The 22,951-nt window shown below is 40.9% G+C and overlaps 1 protein-coding gene and 1 long non-coding RNA gene across 3 annotated transcripts in view; one reads left to right on the forward strand and one right to left on the reverse strand.

Annotated features, from left to right (window-relative positions):
• LOC140395097 (protein unc-13 homolog A-like) overlaps window positions 1–22,951 on the reverse strand; it is a 522,914-nt gene that overhangs the window by 113,864 nt on the left and 386,099 nt on the right. The window contains exons 21-26 of the mRNA XM_072482511.1: window positions 18,573–18,688; window positions 16,039–16,202; window positions 14,707–14,857; window positions 6,107–6,175; window positions 4,185–4,274; window positions 466–600 (exon numbers count right to left, since the gene is read on the reverse strand). Of these exons, the coding sequence (XP_072338612.1) occupies window positions 466–600; window positions 4,185–4,274; window positions 6,107–6,175; window positions 14,707–14,857; window positions 16,039–16,202; window positions 18,573–18,688 (725 nt within the window). The remainder of the gene's footprint in view (window positions 1–465; window positions 601–4,184; window positions 4,275–6,106; window positions 6,176–14,706; window positions 14,858–16,038; window positions 16,203–18,572; window positions 18,689–22,951) is intronic.
• LOC140395098 (uncharacterized) lies at window positions 4,005–22,941 on the forward strand. Of its 2 annotated transcripts, XR_011936103.1 has the most exons (3): window positions 4,005–4,473; window positions 18,994–19,089; window positions 20,613–22,941. It is a non-coding gene; the product is annotated as an uncharacterized lncRNA (long non-coding RNA). The 2 variants fall into 2 exon arrangements; XR_011936102.1 differs by lacking the exon at window positions 18,994–19,089.

Below are 22,951 nucleotides of genomic sequence, written 5' to 3' on the forward strand. Positions count from 1 at the left end.
TTATGCTATTTCTGTCACAGTGCAAGTTCAAGCAGAGCTGGAAGGATTCACAGAATCTCAGAATTGTTAAGATGCAGAAGGGGACCAATTTGCTCATCATGTCTGCAGCAGCTCCCTGATTGAGCAACTATTCCTAGTAGCATTCCCCCGCCTTCTCCTTGTAACCCTGCACATTCTTCCTTTTCAGATAACAGTCCAATTCCCTTAGAGTGCTTATTGAACCAGCCTCCACCACACTCTCAGTCAGTGCATTCCAAACTCTAACCACAGGTTGCAGTCTCCTCCCCCAGACCAATTAAGCCCCATTGCATTCTAAACTATGTATGTCAGGAAAAGGGAATAGTTAAACATCAAGGTAAAAATATATATTGTATATCAAATTACAAAAAACTTTGTCGACTCCTTGTAGTATTTCCTACTCTGAAACATATAATAAAACATCTATGTAGTAGGATGTGAACTTACTGGATCTGTCTGATATTCTCGGCTGTACAGTTCATGGCAGTTGTTGAAAATATACTCATAAGTGGAATTCAGACAAGCTTTTACACAATCCTTCACTACTTGACTGGCCCGCGGTGGGCTCTGCAGTTCCTGAACCTAAGAGAAAAAAATGAAATAAGCCTGAAAATACTGCAAAATCATGAGACATTGTTCTATACTTTCTTAATACCTCCAACAGGCCATACTCCCTCAACATAACATTGGTATGTTTACATGAATAAGAAATATTATACAAAACTGAAAATCTTTTGCAGCTGAATATTACTTCCTTTAAGGAAAACTATATGTGTTGCCCTACAATTGAAAAATCAAACACATTTCAACCTCATGTTCTCCACAGATTATTGATTGTGTGATCAAAAAGTAATGAGACATCGTAATACCGCAGGAAATGTCAACACATACAAACCGGAGATGATTTCGCTATCTCCCATTTAATGTTCCCTCCACCCAAATTTGCTTAAGCTACGTCCTGGGTCATTTAATAGATACATTAATTCTTCTCAAATGTCACCATTTCTTTCTTCCTAATGTTCACATTGGATCTTTTAATGTGTAGATCCCACCTACAGAGTTTACTTTTGTAATCTTTACATTGATATCTGTGGAATAATTCATTTGCAAAATTGTGAAAATCACATCTGAATTTAATAGCCACATCTATCTAGGAATCTATCTATCTGGTAGTAATGCATTTGGGGGCTATGGTGGCAAAGTGCATAGCAGTGCTGCCTCACAGCGCCAAGGACCTAGGTTCAATTCCGGCCTTGGATGACCTTGTGGAGTTTGCACGTCCTCCCAGTGTCTGCGTGGGCTTCCTCCGGGTGCTCAGGTTTCCTCCCACAGTCTAAACATGTGCAGGTTAGGTGGATTGGGGAGGGAAGGGTGTTCTGCAATAAGTGGCAGGTCATTTAAGAGATGAGGTGGAATTTCTTCGCCCAGATAGTGAAGAATCCTTGGAATTATCTACCACAAGAGGACCATGGAGATACAGTCACTAAAAATGTTCAAGACAGATCAATCATTTTATCGATACTAATTACATCAAGAGATATGGGGATAATGCAGAAAAATGGTTCTGATGTAGAAGATCAGGATCTAATTAAATGGCAAAGCAGACTCAATGCACTGAAGGGCCTATCCTTGATTCTACTTCTATGTTCATATGTTCCCACCTTTATGCATCAATGTACAAAAATAAACGGACAACAAAAGACCAACTGTCCATCACGTCTATCCTATGTATCACAAAAAGACATCTTACCCACCAAGAGCCATTATGATGTAATCTCCTGGGAACAGTGAGAAACCAGAAAAAAGTTGACGCTGATGAAGAAAAATTCCCTTCCGACCTTTTTAGGTGATCAAAACTAGTCTTGGGCATCACATTGGACTCCGATTAAGATTCAAATTGTTTATTTATGCAATCAGTTACTTCATAAATCCAAGGGCTAGAAGCATCTTGTTTTTTTGGCTCTATCCCAAGTAAACCATTGCTGGATTATACCCTCACCTAAGAAAGGCAGTTGTCTTTTTGCAAGAAGCAGGTGTGAAAGGTTTAAAAGACAAATTTTGATCATACCCAAAATTCAACATTAAAGAAATGCTTAAAGCAACAGGAGTTTCAGGAAAGTGAATATTCTCAAAATTAATACTTGCGTGAAAATATCTGGGGTATAGATAAATAACAAGAAGAGGTGCCCCAGCTATATAGAGCCTTGGTCATACTTCAGGCATGATCGAACCAAATGTGAACTATGTCCCATAGCAAGCGTGTTTAGCCGTGTGTTTCCTCACGCTCGCAGCACCGCGAACCACAACGCTATCTAATACGACTCCGGTTAGATAGAAGTCTTGAGCAGGGAAACACACGGCTGAGGCCGCACTTGGTCCCGTTCCCTGCACTGAGGATCGCCGCTCCCGAAAGTCCTCAGTACCGTGAGAGATCGGGCCGCCATTTCTAAATGCCGTCCTGATCCCTCGGGCCCCTGACATGACCCCCAAACACACCCCAAGCTCCAACCGATGAATAAAGGAGTCCTTGGGACCCCTGCAACCCCCCACACCCGTGCAGGGAATCCCATGACCCGATCCTCACCTCACAAAAAATGCCAGCTTGGCACATTAGCACGGCCAGCCTGTCATCCTGGCAGTGCCCCTGCCAGTTGGCAGGGTGACCTGGGCATTTTGGTTGTGCCAGGCTGGCACCCAGGTGGCACTGCCAGGGTGCCAAGCTGGCACCCAAGTGGCACTGCAAGGCTGCCAGGCTGCCAGTGCCAGGGTGACAGACTGGCACCAGCAGTGCCAGTGTGCCACCCTATACAAAGGGCAAGCACCTGGGGGCCTCCGATGACCTGGGAGACCCCCACAAGTGCCATTCCGTCTGGTCCCTGCTTATGGAGACCAGGACTGAACAACGCTCACCCAAGATCTCTAAGGCAAAGGGGATAGATCATGCAGTTTACATGAAAATAGGTCTTCTGATAGCAAGTCTAATTCAATACTTTGCATCTTTCTACATCAGGAATTACCTTCCTGTTCCTCTACCAAGTTCATATGCAAACCAATATGATGCCCCGTCTGTTACAAAGCAATAATGCACACCTTACCCAATCCATGGACAGTATTATCACATACTTCATATTTGTTACCAGTGACATTAGCAACTGACAAACCTCAGGCCCCTTAACAATTGTATGAAATAGCACATAATATGGTCACTGATATATTTTTTGCTGTTGTTTAATGTATAATGCAAGGAATGTTTTATAATGTTTTTTGAAAAATCATATTCTAAAATTGCATGATTTCGCTGGTTCATGGAAGATTTTGCAATATATAAAAAGGTTTGACTAGAAATTTCAGCAAAACATTTTCTTTGTCAAACTAGCACAATCTTTTCCGTGATTGTTTTTTAAACTGGTGCAAAAGATGGTGACAATTTGATTTACACTGGGCACAATTTGCACTTGGCAGTTCCTTTGTATTTTGTGCCAGTTTTGGGTGAGTGGAATGCCACCTAGCACCCTAAGCCAATATGTTTTCGTGCTGTGACTATATTTTGGAGCTCAGGCTGTATTTTTCTGTCAGACAATATGTGACCTGGACAATATTAGATAAATACATTAGGCTGGATTCTCCGCAGCCCCGCACTGAAACCGCGTTATATGGCACGGGGGCGGAGAATCGACTTTTAAGGGGAAAATCGGGCCTGGCACCGCTCCCACGAATCATGGCGCGCAGCTGGGCGGCCATTGCCAGAGGCCCTCCCAGCGATACTCCGATCCCGACCGGCCGATTACCCGATGGCGTGTTTCTAACCAGGTCTGGCTGGTCGGGACTCAGTCCGCGATTGGGCGGGTCGGATGAGGCACTGCGGAGCCAATCGGGGGGACCTTCTTTCTGAGTGATTGTCCACAGTCCGAGTCCGCCATGGTGCTCGGCGCAGCCGCTGGAAGCCGCCGCCATCGTGGGCATGCGCGGACTCGGAACGGGAAGTGCGGGGGCCCATATCCGCAGCCAAAGCTGCGTGAAGCTCCCCGGGTCCCTGCTATCCCCCTGCAGCTAAGTTAATTGCTCTTTGTTTTTTCAGGAAAGTCTGGAGTAAAAAGCCAGCATTTTTACACCGCGTGGGGACATAGCCCCATTTTTGGAGAATCCAGCCCATTATGTTGACCTACCTTCATTCGAAAGAAGGTTATGCTGGTTAAGAGATCAACTGTAGACTTCAAATCTTGTAGCCTTTCAGGACTGCTTGCTGGGAAATTGTTCTGTTTGAAAGAAATTATTTTATCCACAACTGGAACAAATCCATTCAGATGTTAATGGAATTACAAAGTATAGAACACATTCCAATTGTATACAATCGAAGAATTCAGCATTTCTGCTCTATGCATCAACATCCTTGTACCATGGGACAAATTCAAGAATATCCAACATTTTTGTAGCTTCATTTGGTCTGCATTTCAGGTAGTTTAACTTTCAATAATATTTATTTTTGTATTAAATCTAACCATACTTTATATTCCACCCTACCTAACAACTTAAGTGTAACTCTCAGACCACCGAAGTTTTATGTTGCAGAATGCATTGTTTACAACTCATTACATAAATCTTCAAGTAATAAGTTAGACTTTCCTAATCCATTTCACATTTATATGAATAAGATTTGAATTGTATGGTAGAAAGCAAACTTGCTGCAGCTTTTGATTCATTTAATGCGCCACAATAGAGTAGATTCAGTTAACACAAAAAAATGAATAAAATGAATAATCTTTGTCGAAGGAAGAGACTCTGCCTATTTAACAGGTCAAATTTTGATGCAAAAAGCACCAATTTCATGATGCTGTGCCCAACCGAGTTTGAAACACACTCAACTCCATATTGTCTAAAGTAGGCATTAGTTCCTTTCCCTTACAGATACTAATGAGAATTCAAACACCTGTTTCAGGACCTATTATTGGATTAGTTTAGCAGAGATGAGGAAGGCCAGTTACACTCATATTTAGCTATTTTGGTGGCCTAAAACAATGGCTCTTAAAGGACTGTCAACCAAAATAAATTATTTTCACGTGGAGCTAAGAGGAGCAGTGTTTCTCCTCCCAGCTCCGCAACACTATTGCAGGCCACTGCCAGCCTGCATTAGCCCCTATCCACCTCCCACCCGTCCAAGTCTGACCTGAGGGCTATTCACATATACATTCTTTTTGGTTGAATAACACATATTTCAAAGTTTATTTTGAGAACAATTGTGCTCAAAGAGTTAATGGGATCACTTTTGAATAAATAAACAAAACTGTTAACACTGTTTCAGCAGTATCCTTGTACAAACTCAAAATATTGCTGGAAATCTGAAATAAAAACAGAAAATGCTGGAATCACTTTCTGGAATCAGAAAATGTTTCCAGAACTCTGTTAATTTCAATTATCTTAATCCTACAGTAAATGGTGTCTCAATATTCTGGACATTTGATTCCTGACACAGCAATTTCACTTCAAACAGACATAAGCAATTTTGTTCTGTCAGTTTGTGCCTACTGAGAAAAAAAAATAAGATTGCCAATATCCTTTCATTAGTAATAATTAGTAATTGGGAGGTTAACTAGGGGTCTACATTAGCTTATTTTTGTACTACTACTAATCTGCTGCAACTCTCTCCCATACACATACATAATAGGCGTGGAACTGCAGGGGACTGTTTAGTACAAAATATATCCATGACAACTTGTTTAACACTTTATATATCAGTATCGATTTAGTTAATACAGCAGGTTAATTCTGTAACAAAATGAATATTGCACTAACAGAAGCCCAAACATGCAAATACGTATCTAACTCTGGGACATCAATCTGGACAATGTGGAGAAGATGTTTATTTCTCCATTATAATTGTATCTTCTTTTATTGTCACTTGTTGGCTATTTTCTGAATCCAGTACAATATAGGTAACCCTCAAAAGATGACTGACATTAACTCAGGCTACTGCATCTTTTAAACAACATTATTTTCTGGTACTAATTAGGCTTTTTATTACTATTTTTAATCATGACATAATTCTGCTTAGATGAAAAGAAACTTAAAAAGCCCTTTGTGCCAAACTCACCCTATACATTGACAGATCAATACGAAGAGAATTGTGCAGTTGGTCCAGAAGTTTTACAAACCTCTCTTTCTGCAAGAGAAAACAGAAACATTTTAATGATTTGAAACACAAGGATAGATTGCCGACATACTGCCTGGCCATTAAACTCCTGTTGAAGAGCAACTAACTCTTCTAGGAACTGTCAAATTTTCATTTCTATTGATTCTGTTGGAAACAAAAAAATCCCCTCTCATCAATGATCTGCCTATCTAAGTAATGGTTATATCATCTCAATCAAAAGGGGTCATTTGGGATTGTTCTGAACTGACTCAGAAGAACTAAACAACATCTACACTTGGTCATTCATGATAACAGAGCAGTTGTAGAATTAGTACTGTGACTCATTCACATAATTGCGATACCATTAGGGTGTGGTCCTGACTTTTATTTTTGCTGTATCTCCACATGATTCAAACAACCTAGACGCCACTGGGATTCTAAAATGGAACATTAGCCATCATGTTCTGTAGCAAACTGTACTCATTATTTTATTCTCATATTTATTGCCAAATGCTTACTTTAAGCTTTTACATTATTTTCCAATCTCAAGTACAATTCACCCATAACTAATTTTTATGCGGGCTTTGTCTTCACGTAAAAAATATGAATAAATGGATAGTATGGGCACTGCACTGTTTTAACTCAAAGAATTATACTAATAATAGTGCTTGGCCAAATGGGTCTGCGCTATATGTTTGTTTCAAAAAACATTCAGTGTGTTCAAATTATGTTTGTTTCATCTCCTTCACACTACCAGAATGGCTATTGATCTTTAACAATACGTACATGTTCAGCTTGTACAACTCTGCTAAAGAGGAAGTATGATCTTATCAGCAAATTTCTAAAGGTGAAAAGCAACATCCTGATGATTTTTTTAAATTAATTCATAGGATGTGGGCATTGCTGGTTAGACCAGTATTTCTTGCCCATCCCTAAATACCCTTGAGAAGGCTGCAGAGAACATGGAATGATAGTTTTCAGATGTTCAAATTGAGAATGAAAAAAACAACTTGTAAAATGTCTGAAGGCGCATGAACATTGATTACAGGTATTACTCATTGACACATTCAAAATGTTAATTAAAGATTGATGACCTTACCCTTAGAAGCATCCTCCTTACTTACAATGTTAAGATTGTCCAGCAACAAGCCTCAACATAGTAGGAAAGGGACAACTATCCTTTTAAGATAAATTGTGACATCAACGACAATATCACAAGACTCACAGGGCACGATTCGCCGCTCCCGCGACTAAGTGCCCACGCCGCCATGAACGCCGTTGAGGTTCACGACGGCGTGAAACGGCCCCGATCTCGACCGATTCAGGGCCCGAAAATGGGCTAGGATCGGGGCCGCGAGAAACTCGGGGGGCGTGTCGCGAAAGCAGCGTCGTCAGCACGCGCCGGGCATTGGCGGCGCATAAAAGCGGCGCCACGTCATCCGCTGCGTAACTGGCGTCACCCGCGCATGCGCGGGTTGGCCGGCGCCAGCCGGCGTCAACCCATGCATGCGTGGTTGCCGTCCTCCCCGAGGCCGCCCTGCAAGAAGATGTCGGATGGATCTTGCGGGGCGCGGAGGAAAGGAGGTCCTCCTTCAGAGAGGCCGGCCCGCCGATCGGTGGGCACCGATCGCGGGCCAGACCCCTTTTGAGTCTTACCCTGGTGAAAGAACCCCCTTCGCCCCCCCACAGGCCGCCCCCCCAGCGTTCCCACGCTGTTCCCGCCGGCAGCGACCAGGTGTGGATGGCGCAGGTGAGAAGCCGTCGTTTTGGGCCGGCCGCTTGGCCCATTCGGGCCGGAGAATAGGGGGTGTAGCAGAGAATCGCCATTTTGGGTGTCCTGGGCGATTCTCCGGCCTGCGCCGCGCAGAAATCGACGGGGCCGTTCTCGCCGCTTGGGTGAATCGCGGGAGGACATCGGACCGGCGTCGCGGGGAAAAATGGCGCGCCAGGCGATTCTCCCAACAGGCGCGGGAGCGGAGAATCACGTCCACAATGCTTTTTTAGACAAGGGAGAATCTTGCCGTGTATATTTTCTTCCAAGACATTTCTTGAAGACATGTTTTACATGGGGCAAAATTTTCTCCTTTTTTGACAATGTGTCAAGTCAAACGGGAAATGCGGTGTGCAAGCTCACCAACTGCACTGCCGAATTTTCTTGCCATATTTTTTGACACATTATCAAAAGTAACCCTAAAGACCAGTCCCAGAACTTCATGCTGGCAGGGTGGGCTCTGAATGAGTCCACCCCGCCAGCACTCAAGGACCCTGACAGATTGGGACGCCCTTATCTGAAAACACAAAGAGTATAAGCATAAAGAGTGGAAGCACAAATAGCCTACGGACAATCCGCCCCCCACTTCCATGAATGGGACTCCCCCCTCCTGCCCATTGAAGTTCGACACAGGACTTCCAAGTCCCCCGGGAGTCCCACCCCATCCCACCCAATGGAAGCCTCCCCACCACCATGCACTACCAGGTGCAGCAGCGAAGCCTGTAAATGATACTTAATTGTATGGTAATGGGGATCGCGATCTTTCATGATTGCATTTGCGGGGTGGGGACAACTGGAAACCCCACCGGCATGAAAGTCATTTGGGGACTCTCGTCAGATTCTCCGTTCCCACCGGCTTTTCCGCCCCCTTCAAAAATGGGGGTGGAAAATCCTCCCCATAGTTCCAATTTCTTGAAGGATAGGCAGTGCAGGTGTGAGGAGGATGCTCTTACCCAAAGGCTATATCTGACAGAACTATTTCACACTGCATCTATTCACTTAATTTCTGAACAAAGGTGCTTAGACAAGCAACTATAAGCTATCAAGGACAGACATGTCCCATTGCCAGTTTACATGCATCACTGTCAATGAAAAAAATAAACTTCATTGAGAGATAGAGTTGACTAAAGCCAATTTTTAAAATCTCATGTAAACAGATTATCTAGTCAAAATAAGAATAATCAAGTGACCTATTATGTCAGTTACCTAATGTATATTATCTATGGACACTTGTTTCAGGAATAATCAAGATGCAGTGATGCTGTGATTTTTCATTTTGTGTTTCCTGTTGTATGGCAACAAAGTAATACACTTTCAAGAAGCCACTTGGGAAGTCAATTTTTTTGAAAATGTCTTTATTAGGGTTGGGTCGGCATGGTAGCACTGGTTAGCACTATTGCTTCATAGCGCCAGGGACCCGTGTTCGATTCCCGCCTTGGGTCACTGTCTGTACGGAATCTGCACGCTCTCCCCATGTCTGCGTGGGTTTCCTCCTGGTGCTTCAGTTTCCTCCAACAAGTCCCAAAAGACGTGCTTGTTAGGTGAATTGGATATTCTGAATTCTCCCTCTGTGTACCCGAACAGGCACCAGAATGTGGAGACTAGGGGCTTTTCACAATAACTTAATTGCAGTGTTAATGTAAGCCTACTTGTGACAATAATAAAGATTATTAGATTATTTTCATTTTATACACTACAAAATAAACAAATCTGTACAAACCAAATGCAATTTGCAAAGACCAAACATTGAAGAAAAACAAGCCCAACCCCTCTTACCTTCAACCTCTTTCCCCTTTTGTTCCTTCTTGCAGAAAATGTTTTTAATGCTGTTATTCATTTTATACACTGTACAATAGACAAGGGTATGTGCATCGACTACAATATACAAGAATCTTTCCATTGGTATTGGCCCCCATCCTGTTTTTGGTGTTTCTTTGGGGGTTCTGTTCATTGTGATCTTGCTCTAGGCCACCTATTAGTCATTCCGGCCTTCTCCAGTCTCCCACTCTTCTCCCCCTGGCCTCCCCCCCCCCTCCCCCTCCGTTTGTTGCTTGCTGTCTCGTTGGCTCCTGTGTGCACCCCTTTCCCCTCGCTCTACTGTCTGTTGGCTTCAAACAGGTCCAGAAACAAGTTGGTTAAAGGCCTCCAAGTGTGTGGGAGCCCTCCTCTGACCCTCAGATGGCGAATTGGATCATCTTCAGGTGAAGAAATTATGACAGGTCTGCCAGTTGGTGTGCAGCTGTGGGTGGTGCCGCTGATCACCAGCTGAGCAGGATTCTTCAGCGGGTGATTACAGAAGCAAAGCAAGGGCGTTGGCTTCTTTCCCCATAAATAGTTCTGGCTGGTCTGATACCCCAATGACTGCTACTCTTGGGTATTGCTACACCGTCACCCCCACAACATAGGACATTGTCTCGAAGAAGGTTGTCCAGAACCCGACAAGTCTGGGGCATGCCCAGGACATCTGGGTGTGGTTGGCCAGGCCACCCATGGAAGTCAATTTTTAATGACAGGATGAAAGTATCTTAGGTTTACATGAAGCTTCTAAGATACTTGGAAAGGTTTTGTACATTCCAGCTAGAACGCCATAATCATCTACAAAATGTAGATGGTCTTTGATCTCAAATGTCTGAAGAGGAGCAAAAAAGTCTGAGAACATGTGATGTTCTAATTCAGTCACCATGAATGTTCAACAGTTCACCTCCTGCAGCAGAAACTTTCCCCAGTTTAAATGTGCGAGATTGGTCACGTGGGTAGTGCCTCAGGTGTCGCAAAATATCTCAAAAAGCAACTAAATAATATTTTCTAGCATGCAATCAGTGCATTGAAGATCAGAACCATAGAAGAGTGAAAAATATATAAGAACAATTGGAAATGCAGCACTTGCATATTTGGCAAGACATATTGGGCAGAATCTTATCAGAATTTGGCAAAGTGTCAGGCTTGGAATGAAAACTAGTATATAACTCTCCAGTTACACAGAGCAGATTTCTCTCCAGATATTGAGCCTCTTTAAAGAAAGAAAATGAGTGGGCATGGTTTCTGTTGTCACTGGAGGGGTGGGGCCTGATAGAGCTGGCAACCAGCTCTACAGAGATCTTTAAAGGGCGCCCCAATCAGCACTGCAACCTAATAGCCTCCAGCTGCTACCACGGAGGTATTGGTGGCTCTCTCCCCGACAGTCATCACTGGCATTCCACTACCCCTTCACCACGGGATTTGCTGGGTCACCCTCCCTCCACAATACCCAACCCCGCCACAATCTCCCACCAGAGACCCCTACCAGTAACCTGTCCCATAAGAGAGCCCCCTCCACTTCCCATGATCCCCCACCAGAGACCCCACATAAGAGAGACCCCATAAGTGACCCCCCAATACAGAGATCCCCCAATACAGAGACCCCCCCAATACAGAGACCCCCCAATACAGAGACCCACCATTACAGAGACCCATCATTACAGAGACCCATCATTACAGAGACCCCTCATTACAGAGACCCCACATTACAGAGATCCCACATTACAGAGAGCCCCATTACAGAGACCCCCATTACAGAGACCCCCATACAGAGACCCCCTACCAGTGAGACCCCTCCACTAGAGAGACCCCCCATTACAGAGAGCCCCCCAATTACAGAGATCCCCATAAGAGAGCCCTCCCCCGACTAGAGACCCCCAATTGGAGAGCCCCATAACAGAGACTTCCCCACAACAGAGACACCCCAATTACAGAGATGTCCCCATTAGAGATACCCCCACCAAAGACCCACCTACTAGAGATCCCCCACCAGAATCCCCCCATTACACCTCCACCAAACTCCCCCATTAAAGAGACCCCCACCAGAGCCCCCCCCCCTGCCCATGAGAGAGACCTCCACCAGATACTCTTGCCATTACAGAGACTCATGTTTGGAAGCTAAAGAGCAGTCCAGTCAGAGACAGTGAAAAAAACACTGCTTTAAAACTCACCTGTGCAATACACCTGCTGGCTCAGGCAAAGAAAGCAGCACTTGCAAATTCCAAAAAGCGAAAACCACAAGAGCTGGGTTTTAATCACCTCAGATCTTTGATCTTCAAGGCTTTCATTCATATCAATGGAAATTGATTTTACTAGGCTGTTATTGACAGCTTGTCCACAGCCAGCTGTCTGGATTTTTAAATTTTGTTTCCTTTCACACTTGAATGGATCTCAAGAACCCTGTGAAACTAACCACAATGTTTATTAACATCTAGCTATGATTGACAGCTCTTGGACCACATTAATGGCAGTTCTCTCTCATGGGGGAGTCTCTCCGGAGGGGTCTCTGGTGGGGGGGGGGGGGGGGGGGGGTGGTCTAGGCAGGATTTGTATTGTGGGGGTGTTGAGCCCTCCGATGGACTGTGGGGACAACTCCCTCAAAAATTTACCTCCTTGTCCCACCTCAAGGGCCAATTCTCACCCATATGAATCGGAGAATTATGCATACTTGGAGAATGGTGCGCAGCACGTTAACAGGATGCAAATGGGTCAATGTGACCGATTTGCAACCTACCAATGGTGCAGGGCACATACCTCAATACTGCCGCCAGTGGGGGACCGGGGCAGCGGAAAGAGATCAACGCCTAGCGTTAATCCTATTTTTTGGGCGACGTTGAATTCTCCGCCGCGTCGGGGACTCTTCTACCGGTGGCAGGCAGCAGAGAATCCAGCCCCAGGTCTCAGCGAGGTGAAAAGAAAACTACAAAAACTGAAATAAAATTGAAATAAAACATCAGATGACTAATGTTAATTCCTGCTGCACGTGAAAATCTAGTTGTGTGAGGCCAGTTTTATGGGTAAACATTAATAGAGGCAGAAGGCTTGATGGGGTGACCATAAAAGGTAAAGGCCACTTGGCAGTATTGTATTCATGGTGTTAACTCGATTACACCAAAAATTCTGCATTCCTTTAACCATGCAATTGGACTATTCCTAGTTTACTTGCATCTCTGAGAGCAAACATAGAGGTGACTGACATAGAGTAACTTACTTCCTGACCCCTAAAGCCTGTCTACCATCTACAATGCACAAGTCAGGAGTGTAATGGGACGCTCTCCGCTTCCCTAGATGAGTGCAGCTCCAACAACACTCAAGAAGCCCGACACCATCCAGGAAAAAGCAGCCCACTTGATTGATTCCCTTCCACAAACTTTCAAACCCTCCACCACCGACGAACGGTGGCAGCCGTGTGTACTGCAGTAACTCGCTAAGGTTCCTTAGACAGCACCTTCCAAACCCACAACCACTACCATCTAGAAGGACAAGAGCAATAGATACCTGGGAACCCCACCACCTGGAGGTTCCTCTCCAGGTCACTCACCACCTCGACTTGGAAACATATCGCCGTTCCTTCATTGTCGCTGGGGCAAAATCCTGGAACTCCCTCCATAACAGCACAGTGGGTGTACGTACACCTCAGGGACAGCAGCAGTTCAAGAAGGCAACTCACTACCACATTCTGAAGGGCAACTAGGGATGGGCAATAAATGCTGGCCTAACCAGCGATGCCCACATCCCGTAAATTCATTTTAAAAAATGATTCCAGGCTGCAGCCTGCAGATAACAAGAGCATTATTTGTTACATCTGGTAGCCTTATTTTGTATTGTTATGGGCCAGGGTTTAGAAAATTCCAATGTATATCATGGAGTTCACCTGACCTACAACTGTTTATAGATTTTGGTTATGAGGAGCACAAGGGCCTACCTTCCAGGTCTTATTCAACAGAGGCCTTAAGCACTTTTAATCAAAAAACAAAGTTTATTCTACAAATTTAGTTAACATTTTTATAAACACACACTGTAGGCATTTTTATTAGCTACAAACATAAATACCCCACACAGCTACAGTACTCTATATATGACCCTTAATAAATTCCCCCTTTAAGCTGTCCCAATTTAGTAACAAGATCCCATAAACCATAAACCCCTTTTCAAACGTGTGGCCCAGCACACAGCACTCAAGACCTGGTATAGGTACTTCTTGTTTCCTGTCCAAAACAGCACGTTTGAATTCCTTCCAAAAAACAGTTATCACTTTTAAATTATCAAATGATCTGGAGATACCTTTTACCAAGCAGAGAGTGAGAGACAAGACAAGACTTCTCTGTCTGAATTCAGCTTCCAAATGTGAAAAAAACCTCAGAGCCATACAACAGCTCCCAGCTCAAAAACAGAAGTAAAACGCAGATCCACAGCCCAGCTCCACCCACACAATGACATCACATAAGACAAAACATTTCTTAAAGGGATACTTCCATGACATTATGTATTTATCTAATCACTAATTAGATGATATGAAACAATTACTGATGCAATACATAGCAGGAATGCTTTATTTCAGCTGACTACCATAAAAGTCAATGTGAATTATTGTAATGCTTTGTAGAAAATTGAATAATTTTGTATGTACAAGTTTAGGTCAACATCTCTACTTTCAACTTCTAGCCTTCCTGTGGATAGATACAAGATAAAAGCTCCTGTTAAAAATAGTTTATTAGTGAACAAATCTGACATCCTTTCTATTATTGTAACAATGAAGGTTGTAAATTGTCCATGAAATATTGGTTCAAATCTCATGGTCTTTTGCGTTAGAAAATAAAAATTTCAAACAAGTTCATTTCAATCTTGCTGCCAAAAAAACCGTTAATCAAGACCAAATCAATGAAATGAAAGGCGAATTTTCACAACCCTCACAGAAATCTTAGACAACTTTACAATCGCAGAGAATCAATGTAAAATGTGAAAAAATTGCTGCCCTGTTATTAATACATACCCCAAAATTGGAGGCTGAAAAACGATCAGAGGCAGATACATTGGTAGAGGCAGTGGTATGCGCATAGTAAGCATTGATATTTGCTAACAGAGTACTCATCACAGCTGGTACTCCAGGGCACATGTACTTTGAAGACAGGCAGGCAAAATGCCTACGAAAGTGTAATAGAAATATAATAGTTAAGAGGCAATAGCACATTTTTGTAAATTTCAATTTCTCTTTTAAATATACAATATCTATTGCAGATACATGCAATCCCACTAGTGGCTCTAACTCTGAATAGCTGAACTATATAATTTTAAACTTGAATGGTCCCAGTTATGTGCTATTTATGTTAAAATAATCTCAGTTATTTGTACAATTGCCTTAGGTTAGGGCAGAAACTTGGCTGTCTAGTGGGCAGTGTCAGAAATGCATATGTGTACACTGAATAAGGACATGATAAGGCTTGATTATGTTCTCTTCCCTACCAACACTTACACTTAAATAATAGCCATGGGAACAAGGAATCAGAGGGTGTCATCACAGAATAAGATAGTCAATAAATACATTCAACACAGGTGTACAGTGGAGGACAATTGACAGAAAAAGTTTCAAAGTAAAGGAAAATAGTAACTGAAACAGAAATATTAACCAAGTAATGGTTGGGGCTGCCAACCTATGATTTGCTGAAGATATGAAACCCGAGGTCAACTTTTTGAGTCAAATAAAATGTTTTTATTTGCTATATAATTTCATCTGTGTGTCAGAAATTAATTTGGCAAGCAACAAACATTTTCTTAACAACAGTACTGACAGGAATGACAGTCACATCTATAGTAATGAATTATGTTGGTTTTAGTGGTTTGAAGTGATGTCACGTGCTTACACTCTGCATTTTTACTGAACAATCTACTGGATGCAATATTTATGATACCTTTGAAATGAAGTGGTGGGGTCAAAGAATAGTTCCTGCTTGTTATACGAATTAAGGTAAAATATAAGTATTTGTGAAAATTTTGACATATTTTACAATCCTTTGACTGGAATTCAGCACAATATTTTAAATGAAATGAAAATGAAAATCGCTTATTGTCACAAGTAGGCTTCAATGACATTACTGTGAAAAGCCCCTAGTCACCACATTCCGGCGCCTGTTCAGGGAGGCTGGTACGGGAATTGAACCGTGCTGCTGGCCTGCCTTGGTCTGCTTTAAAAGCCAGCGAGTTAGTCCAGCCCCTGAATCTCACTGAAGGAAGAACCATTGATGTTGCATACTAACTGTCAGCAATTAACAGATCATTTTATTAATTCTTTCAAAAAATACTAATTGAAACAACGGCATAAACTTACGTCATAGCCTGGTAAATGGATTCGATACCAAATCGCATTGCAAACTCATCCACTATTTCTTGGGCAGTTTCATCAAAATAAACTTTCCAGGCATCATCTCCTTTTGCATCTGGAATCTTCACAACTCCATTGTTTTGTATATCCGTCAGGTAATGAAATTGATTCTGTACGTAGAAGCATACAAAAATCAATACATTCTTTTGACAGTAAATCACAACTAATACTGTTTATAAAAAATAAACTTATTTGAAACTTTTAATTGAGGCATTGTCATATTATGATCCCAGACCAGACCCCAACAGTGGTTAGGATACTGGACCGAAACCCAATATTTTATTTTAATTTTGTAAGACTGTGAGGAGAGGAGTGATTCATAAAGACATAGGGATATGGTATATTAAAACAAACTTTATTACATAGTATTAAAATCTTTAACATCACACCAGGAAATAGTTTACAATTACCTCTTAAACATTACTACTCAATACAGTGAATAATTGCAATCTTTATTCCCACTCAAGCCACAAGGAAAAATAACATCTCAGCTCTGAGTCCACAGGATTACTTGCATTACAGAGATGTTCTTTGAGAAAGAGAAATCTCTTGATACTGCTTTACAGACAAGATCTGACTCCTGTCAGACCCAGGCAGAACTCTGCCTGTATTACTTCAGAAGCTGTTTCTCATCTTGCTTCAGCTCCCCTTGTTCTCAGACAAGTCTACACTGCTTTAAAGACTGCTAATCACTTTTAGCTGAATTGCAGAAGAGCAAAATTGCTTCACTTCTGAACAGTTTTATTCAGCTCAGAAATGCGCTGACCTGCTTTTCCACAAAGTGCCTAATGCCTTAACTCCACCCAGTAATTACACCATCTTACCAAGCTGAAATCTAATTAACTCCACAGGGAATCCCCTTAATCAAAACAAAATTCTATCAGCCCAAGCTTTTTACAATGGTTCAATTGTACCCCAGTTCCCGCCCCCCCCCCCCCCCCCACACACACACACTAACCCAAGCTTTTGACTCTTACTGCGCAAAATACCTATAACACAATACATCTGAATCCTTACATTCATCACAGACATGTGAGGACTATTAATGTAACTCTGAAATTATATATCAAATATGAATATGTGATATACAGGACAAGGCATTCACGGGAGAGCGGAAAATGGGTTGCTTTGTTCCTTCCCATTTTTGAAACCGTTCACAGTACTGTATATAAATGGAACAGTTTCATCAATCAAATTCAAGTAAATCTGGTTCTGATTGTTGGCATAAATGGGTATACCAGTTGTACACTCCTGTGAAAAATTTCAAGATTGCCACTAAAATCGAAAACAACATTTTATGGAAATAAAGGAAAAGCAAACTTCATCAACACTGGAGTCAGGAAGATGTTGAGAATTACACTCAGCCAAGAGCAATTAGACTGTAACCTAATCAAGAAATCCAGCTGATGCTATGAAATGAAATGAAAATCGCTTATTGTCACAAGTAGGCTTCAATGAAGTTACTGTGAAAAGCCCCTAGTCGCCACATTCCGGCACCTATTCGGGGAGGCTGGTACGGGAATTGAACCGTGCTGCTGGCCTGCATTGGTCTGCTTTAAAAGCCAGCGATTTAGCCCAATGTGCTATAAAGCGATTTGTAAAGTTAACTAAATCCAGTTACTGATATTGCATCTCTTCTGAAGTAAATGTTTTATTTTACCATAAATGATGGAGTTTATGGTTAGCCCTAAAAGAAAATGTTACTCGTTGAGGGAGACATTGATATCTATGATGTTCTACATAGGTCACACCACTCTGAAACATTAATAATTGTAATGTAACCATATTTAATGTTTAATGGGTAAAAATTGACAGATGATTCCAAAATAATAAATAATACAAAAATGTAGGTTGAGTAACTGTCATCTATTTATTACCTCATTGAAAACTGTCAGACATTCAATTAGCTGATGGGAAAACCCCATCTGGAACAGTTGATATCTCAGAAATTTGGAAACAAAACTTTCCAGTAAAGCAACCTACATATCTCTGTAGATTTAGAAGAAGACCCTAATATCTGCCCCCTGTGACTTCTAGAAAATATGCTGTTAATGTTTATGTATGCTTTTTCAGTAGAATACATCTAAAATAAAGATACCACTGGCAGAAACACAGTTGCTGAAGATTTTAATTCTCGTTTTCTTCCTTTGCGTTCTTGACAAATACAAATGGGGGCAATTTTCTAGCCCTTCCTGTCGGCGGAATCTCCGAGTCCCGCTGAAGGCGCCGGCGCCCCCCCCATTGTGGGTTCCCCAGCGACGGGGTGGGCGAGCCACGCAAAACATTGTAGACTGTGGAGGGACTGGAATATCCCACTGGCAGCCAATGATGAGCTGCCTCCACCATCAGAAAACACACCATGGGTGGGGGTGTTCCAGAGAATACTGCCCAATACCCAGGATAACAGGTGGTCTTCAGAGGACTCCACATTGAGAAATAAACAATGACACCAATGTAATAATTCATGGGTGATCCATTACCTCATGTAGACACGTGTACTGAACATGGTAGGGTGCTACTTTCTCCTCTCCTTTTATCTCCACGCTAATATGTAGCCGGATAGCACCAGACACTGCAGATTTATCAGTACGCTTATCTGGATGTGGAAATTATCAATAGAATATAGAAAAGAAATCAAACATTACAAATAAAATTACAGCCAAGGAAGGTCTGAATCGAATTCTTCAAGCTTCTTTTTAAAAAAGAAAAGAACAAGTTTGTACAGTAGCAACTAATTTCTAGACATGCAGCTCCCAACTAGGCCTCAAGAATTTATAATTTCCTAATGAGGCTCACAGGAATATTCATGCGAAAATGTACAAGAAACTTATAAATGATTAAATCCATCACTGAAGGATGGCACAAGCGAATTTCCCGTTTTCTAAAATGTTTTTATTATAGGCAGGATTTTCCAGTACTTCCCGCCAGAAAGGCTGACAAACAATGCCAATGGCCATTGACTTCAGAAGGACCCGAAGATCCCGACGTTGGCCAATGGTAAACTTCCTCTGCCACCTGAATATCCCGGTCTATGTCTTTGTAATTTGGTACAGTTTTGGCTTTATGATTGTCCTTGACAAAAATTTTAATCAAACATTCATTGTTATAACTAAATAGCTTAAATGATGAAAGAAAATTGCATGTATCCTTCCAGTAATTTACAAGAAAAATCATTTTATTCTTGGCTTCATTTCTGACTGGGAATTCATTTTTTATTTACATATATATTTTATAAGCAATTGAACAATTTGATTAGATAGTTATATTTTAATGACTCCTATAGAAGCACTTTTGTGACTTTGTTGTTAGACTGAGAGGCTTCCCATGTTTAATGATACATGAGCAAACATAGCTCATGCCGATGTCGGTTTCTGTAGCTTGCTTTTCCTGGAGCAGGTCACCAACCTGTTGCCAGGGGCTATGGCTTAAGGGACGTTACTCTGTATCAAACATGGCCCCCGAGAAGACTTTCCCACTCTTACTGCCAACCATAGATGTATTAGAAGAATCTGCAGCTTGATAATAAACCTGTTTGGCCATGTTCTGAACATACCCAGAGCTTCTGGCTCAGAGGTAGGGATGCTACCCAATGCGCTACAAGACTTCCTTAGAGGTTATTACCATGGACACAATTTGACTATTCTAAGCATACCGGCACATTCCTCTTTATATTAAACAGTAAAAAACTAAACGTGGCACTGGAGAAAGAACGTCCTTCAGGTCTTATAGTTTGGATAGTAAAACAGGAAAAAGAAAATCAATGTTATTCTTTGATTATAAGACACTTAAGAAGGCTTTAAAGGGCTCATCATATAATAGCAAGCAACTATTTGCTCTGAACAAATTAATTCATCTTTTTGAGTTCAAATATGAAGAGTTATACACAATTCCATTCAGTATGATGTTATTAGCAACTAAACACATGGGATGAAACAGATTTACCATTTTAATCGTTGCTAAAATGATGAGGAAATATACAAACGTTATGTCACAGCTTGCCATTCATTGCAAAAGACCCCATCCTAATAAAGTAACTTAAATGTCCACTTATTTTTTTAACTGGAAACAAACAAAAACAATTCCATAGCGAAATTGATTTCAGTGCAAATTCAGCATCTTGTAACTCTGATTCTTTGGTCTGTGCTCCTCTAGAGTGTAGCTCCTTGTTGTTAGTATGGGAAGCATCAATTACCTTCGTTTCCAAGTCATCTTGATTATAAATGAATAAAGAATTGCACTAACTCAGCAAAAAGCTCAGGTGTGTTTCAGTGCATGTGTAGCACATTTCCTTTCAGTTTTTGTTTTATTCATTCATAAGATTTGAGCGTCACTGGCAAGGCCAGCATTTAATGCTTATCCTCAATTGCCCTTGAGAAGGTGAGTTGCCTTGTTGAACCAATGCAGTCCATCTGATGTAGGTGCAGTCACAGTGCTGTTAGGAAGAGTTAGTTCTGAATTTAGATTTAAGTTTAAAAAATCTTCAGGCAGCTTGATTTTACAGAATATCTTTTTCTTTACAGCTTGTATTAGAGGATTTTTTGCAACTACATTCTATTATTTGTCAAAGTATTGCTCCAGTTTCTTCTAATTCAGGAATAAGGAATAAAGAACGTGCTATCTCAAAAGAAGACAGAAGTATTAGCAGAGAAAAAATGGAAGATAGAGGAAGAAGCAGTTGACTCAAGGGAAGCTGGGTGAACAAGTATTTTGCTCCTTTCAAACTGACAATTTTTTAATAGCTTTTGCAATTTTAAGTAAGCTGATGCAACTGAAACAAAGTACTAATATTATTTTACAGTGACATGCTAAAGTGTTTGATACTCAACTGATATCAGTATTAATATGCGCTCACTCCTTGATAGCTTCAAAAACAAGTCTGATGTGACAGTTTAGTACCAAGATTCGTAGTCCAGTTTGTTTGAAATTCATATTTTTCTTTAACAGCTCAAAGAGTTGTTAATTCAAAAAACAAGGAAGATTCTAAGATTTAGAGCTCTGAATTATGCAGACACTTAAATGAATTTGATTATTTTTCTCAGTACAGAAAGGAAGTTTGAAAGAAGCCACAATCTAGATTTTTAAAATACTAAAAGAAGTGTATTTTGTCAATACATTTTTTATTTGGGTCAACACTAGAGGTCATGATAATTAATTTAACATGGTTGAGATTAGAAGTGATCCCTTCCTTCCCCCTCCAAAAGAGATGCAGATAAAGTAGCTAATGCTATGCTGGTTGATAGCAAATGGACAAATATATGGTTATGCACAACTTTCAGAGATAGCTGAAGTATAAATAAGTTAATCATTTTTGTCATGCTCAAATAAACACTCATCGGTGGCCATTTTTATTTTCAAATCGTCTAGAATGTTCTGGTTAAAGATCAATAAAAACAACAGAAGAAACATTGTGGAGTTTAATTGCTGTAATGTACTAATTTCCATCAGGGTCCAACTAGTGTTTAGTTATTATTTGCTAAACAATTGTGTCTTTGTGGTATGATGTACTTTAAATATTACACAAAAATGATTTCAGAACACATTATGAACTGTGATAGACCGAAGGTAAAAAAATGAGCTTAAAAGGATTGCAAAGTTTTTTTTACCATTCGAATGGATTAATGATTATGTGCAAACTCTTTAAAAAAACACAGTTCTGTTTCAGCATGAACACTAAGCAAAGCACCACAATATAATTAAAGATCATATATGTTGAGGAGAACTTCTTAGAAAATGGTTGTCTTTTACATTATTTAGCGCATCTGTTTGAGAAAATAGGGTCACAGAAAGGGTGCTATCTTTAAGCATCTGGCTGGTCACTTTCTTAGACTATTAAAAAGTCACATTTTCCAAAACTTGGAGAATCTAGACCTCCAGACTTTGATACAAGTGCTTAATCACTAAAAATGCCAATGTTTTTATATTTTTTTTGTATCCAATGCAGCTTTAGGATTACGTTCCTAGATGCTGATGCCAACCAATCCTTCTGCAAACAAAATAAAACAACCATATTTCACTGACAATACTGTCAACCTATGCGACGAAAAGGCATGACACATCACTAGATTTTGTTTACTGCACGAGCAATCAATCCAAGACTCACTATTGATTCTTCTCATTACAAAACACTACAAAAGGCTTTATTTTTCTCTTTAGCTTCTGACACAGAATCTATAATTTCCCATAATGATTGTGGGTGAGCTATTACCAGCTTATCAAAGTAATCCCCCTCTCAGTGTTGAGAAATAAGCTGGTGCCTGCCTCCCCGAGTGGCCGATTGCAAGCCGGAACTTGTATAATTGGAGAACTTCCATGACACCCTTACATAGCACAATGTGCAAGTACAAAATAAAGTAGACCACTTTGTCCCTGCCTCAGTGATATAAATATGCTGAATTTTTATATGTACATATTTTATTGAAATATAAATGGTATTTAATTCATTTAGACTAAAGTAGAATTAATTCTATATTTACCTTTACTGTATTTAATTTCTTGTATTTGAAGGTCTTAAATAGATTGTTTAACCAACACTTATTTACTGAGAGTTTTGTTACAAATGAAAACAGATAAAATTAACATTGAATGTCATGAATAAAACATAAAATGTTTTGATAACTTTATATTAGATATTATGTGTTGAACTCTGTAGTTGAAATGCAGAGTAGCATATGATCTTTAATTTCTCTTTAAGCTTGTATACTACAGACACACACTTTTAAACAAAATCAAAAACCTGTATGGTAATGTATCTCAGGCCTTGCAGCATTTTCTTTTGACTGTGTTCACATCAATAGACTTTAAAACAGTAACTGAAAAAGGAAATGAAAACAAATAAAAATATTCAACATATTTTTAGTAG

The sequence above is a fragment of the Scyliorhinus torazame genome, chromosome 18, assembly GCF_047496885.1.
Source record: "Scyliorhinus torazame isolate Kashiwa2021f chromosome 18, sScyTor2.1, whole genome shotgun sequence".
Taxonomy (NCBI): domain Eukaryota; kingdom Metazoa; phylum Chordata; class Chondrichthyes; order Carcharhiniformes; family Scyliorhinidae; genus Scyliorhinus; species Scyliorhinus torazame.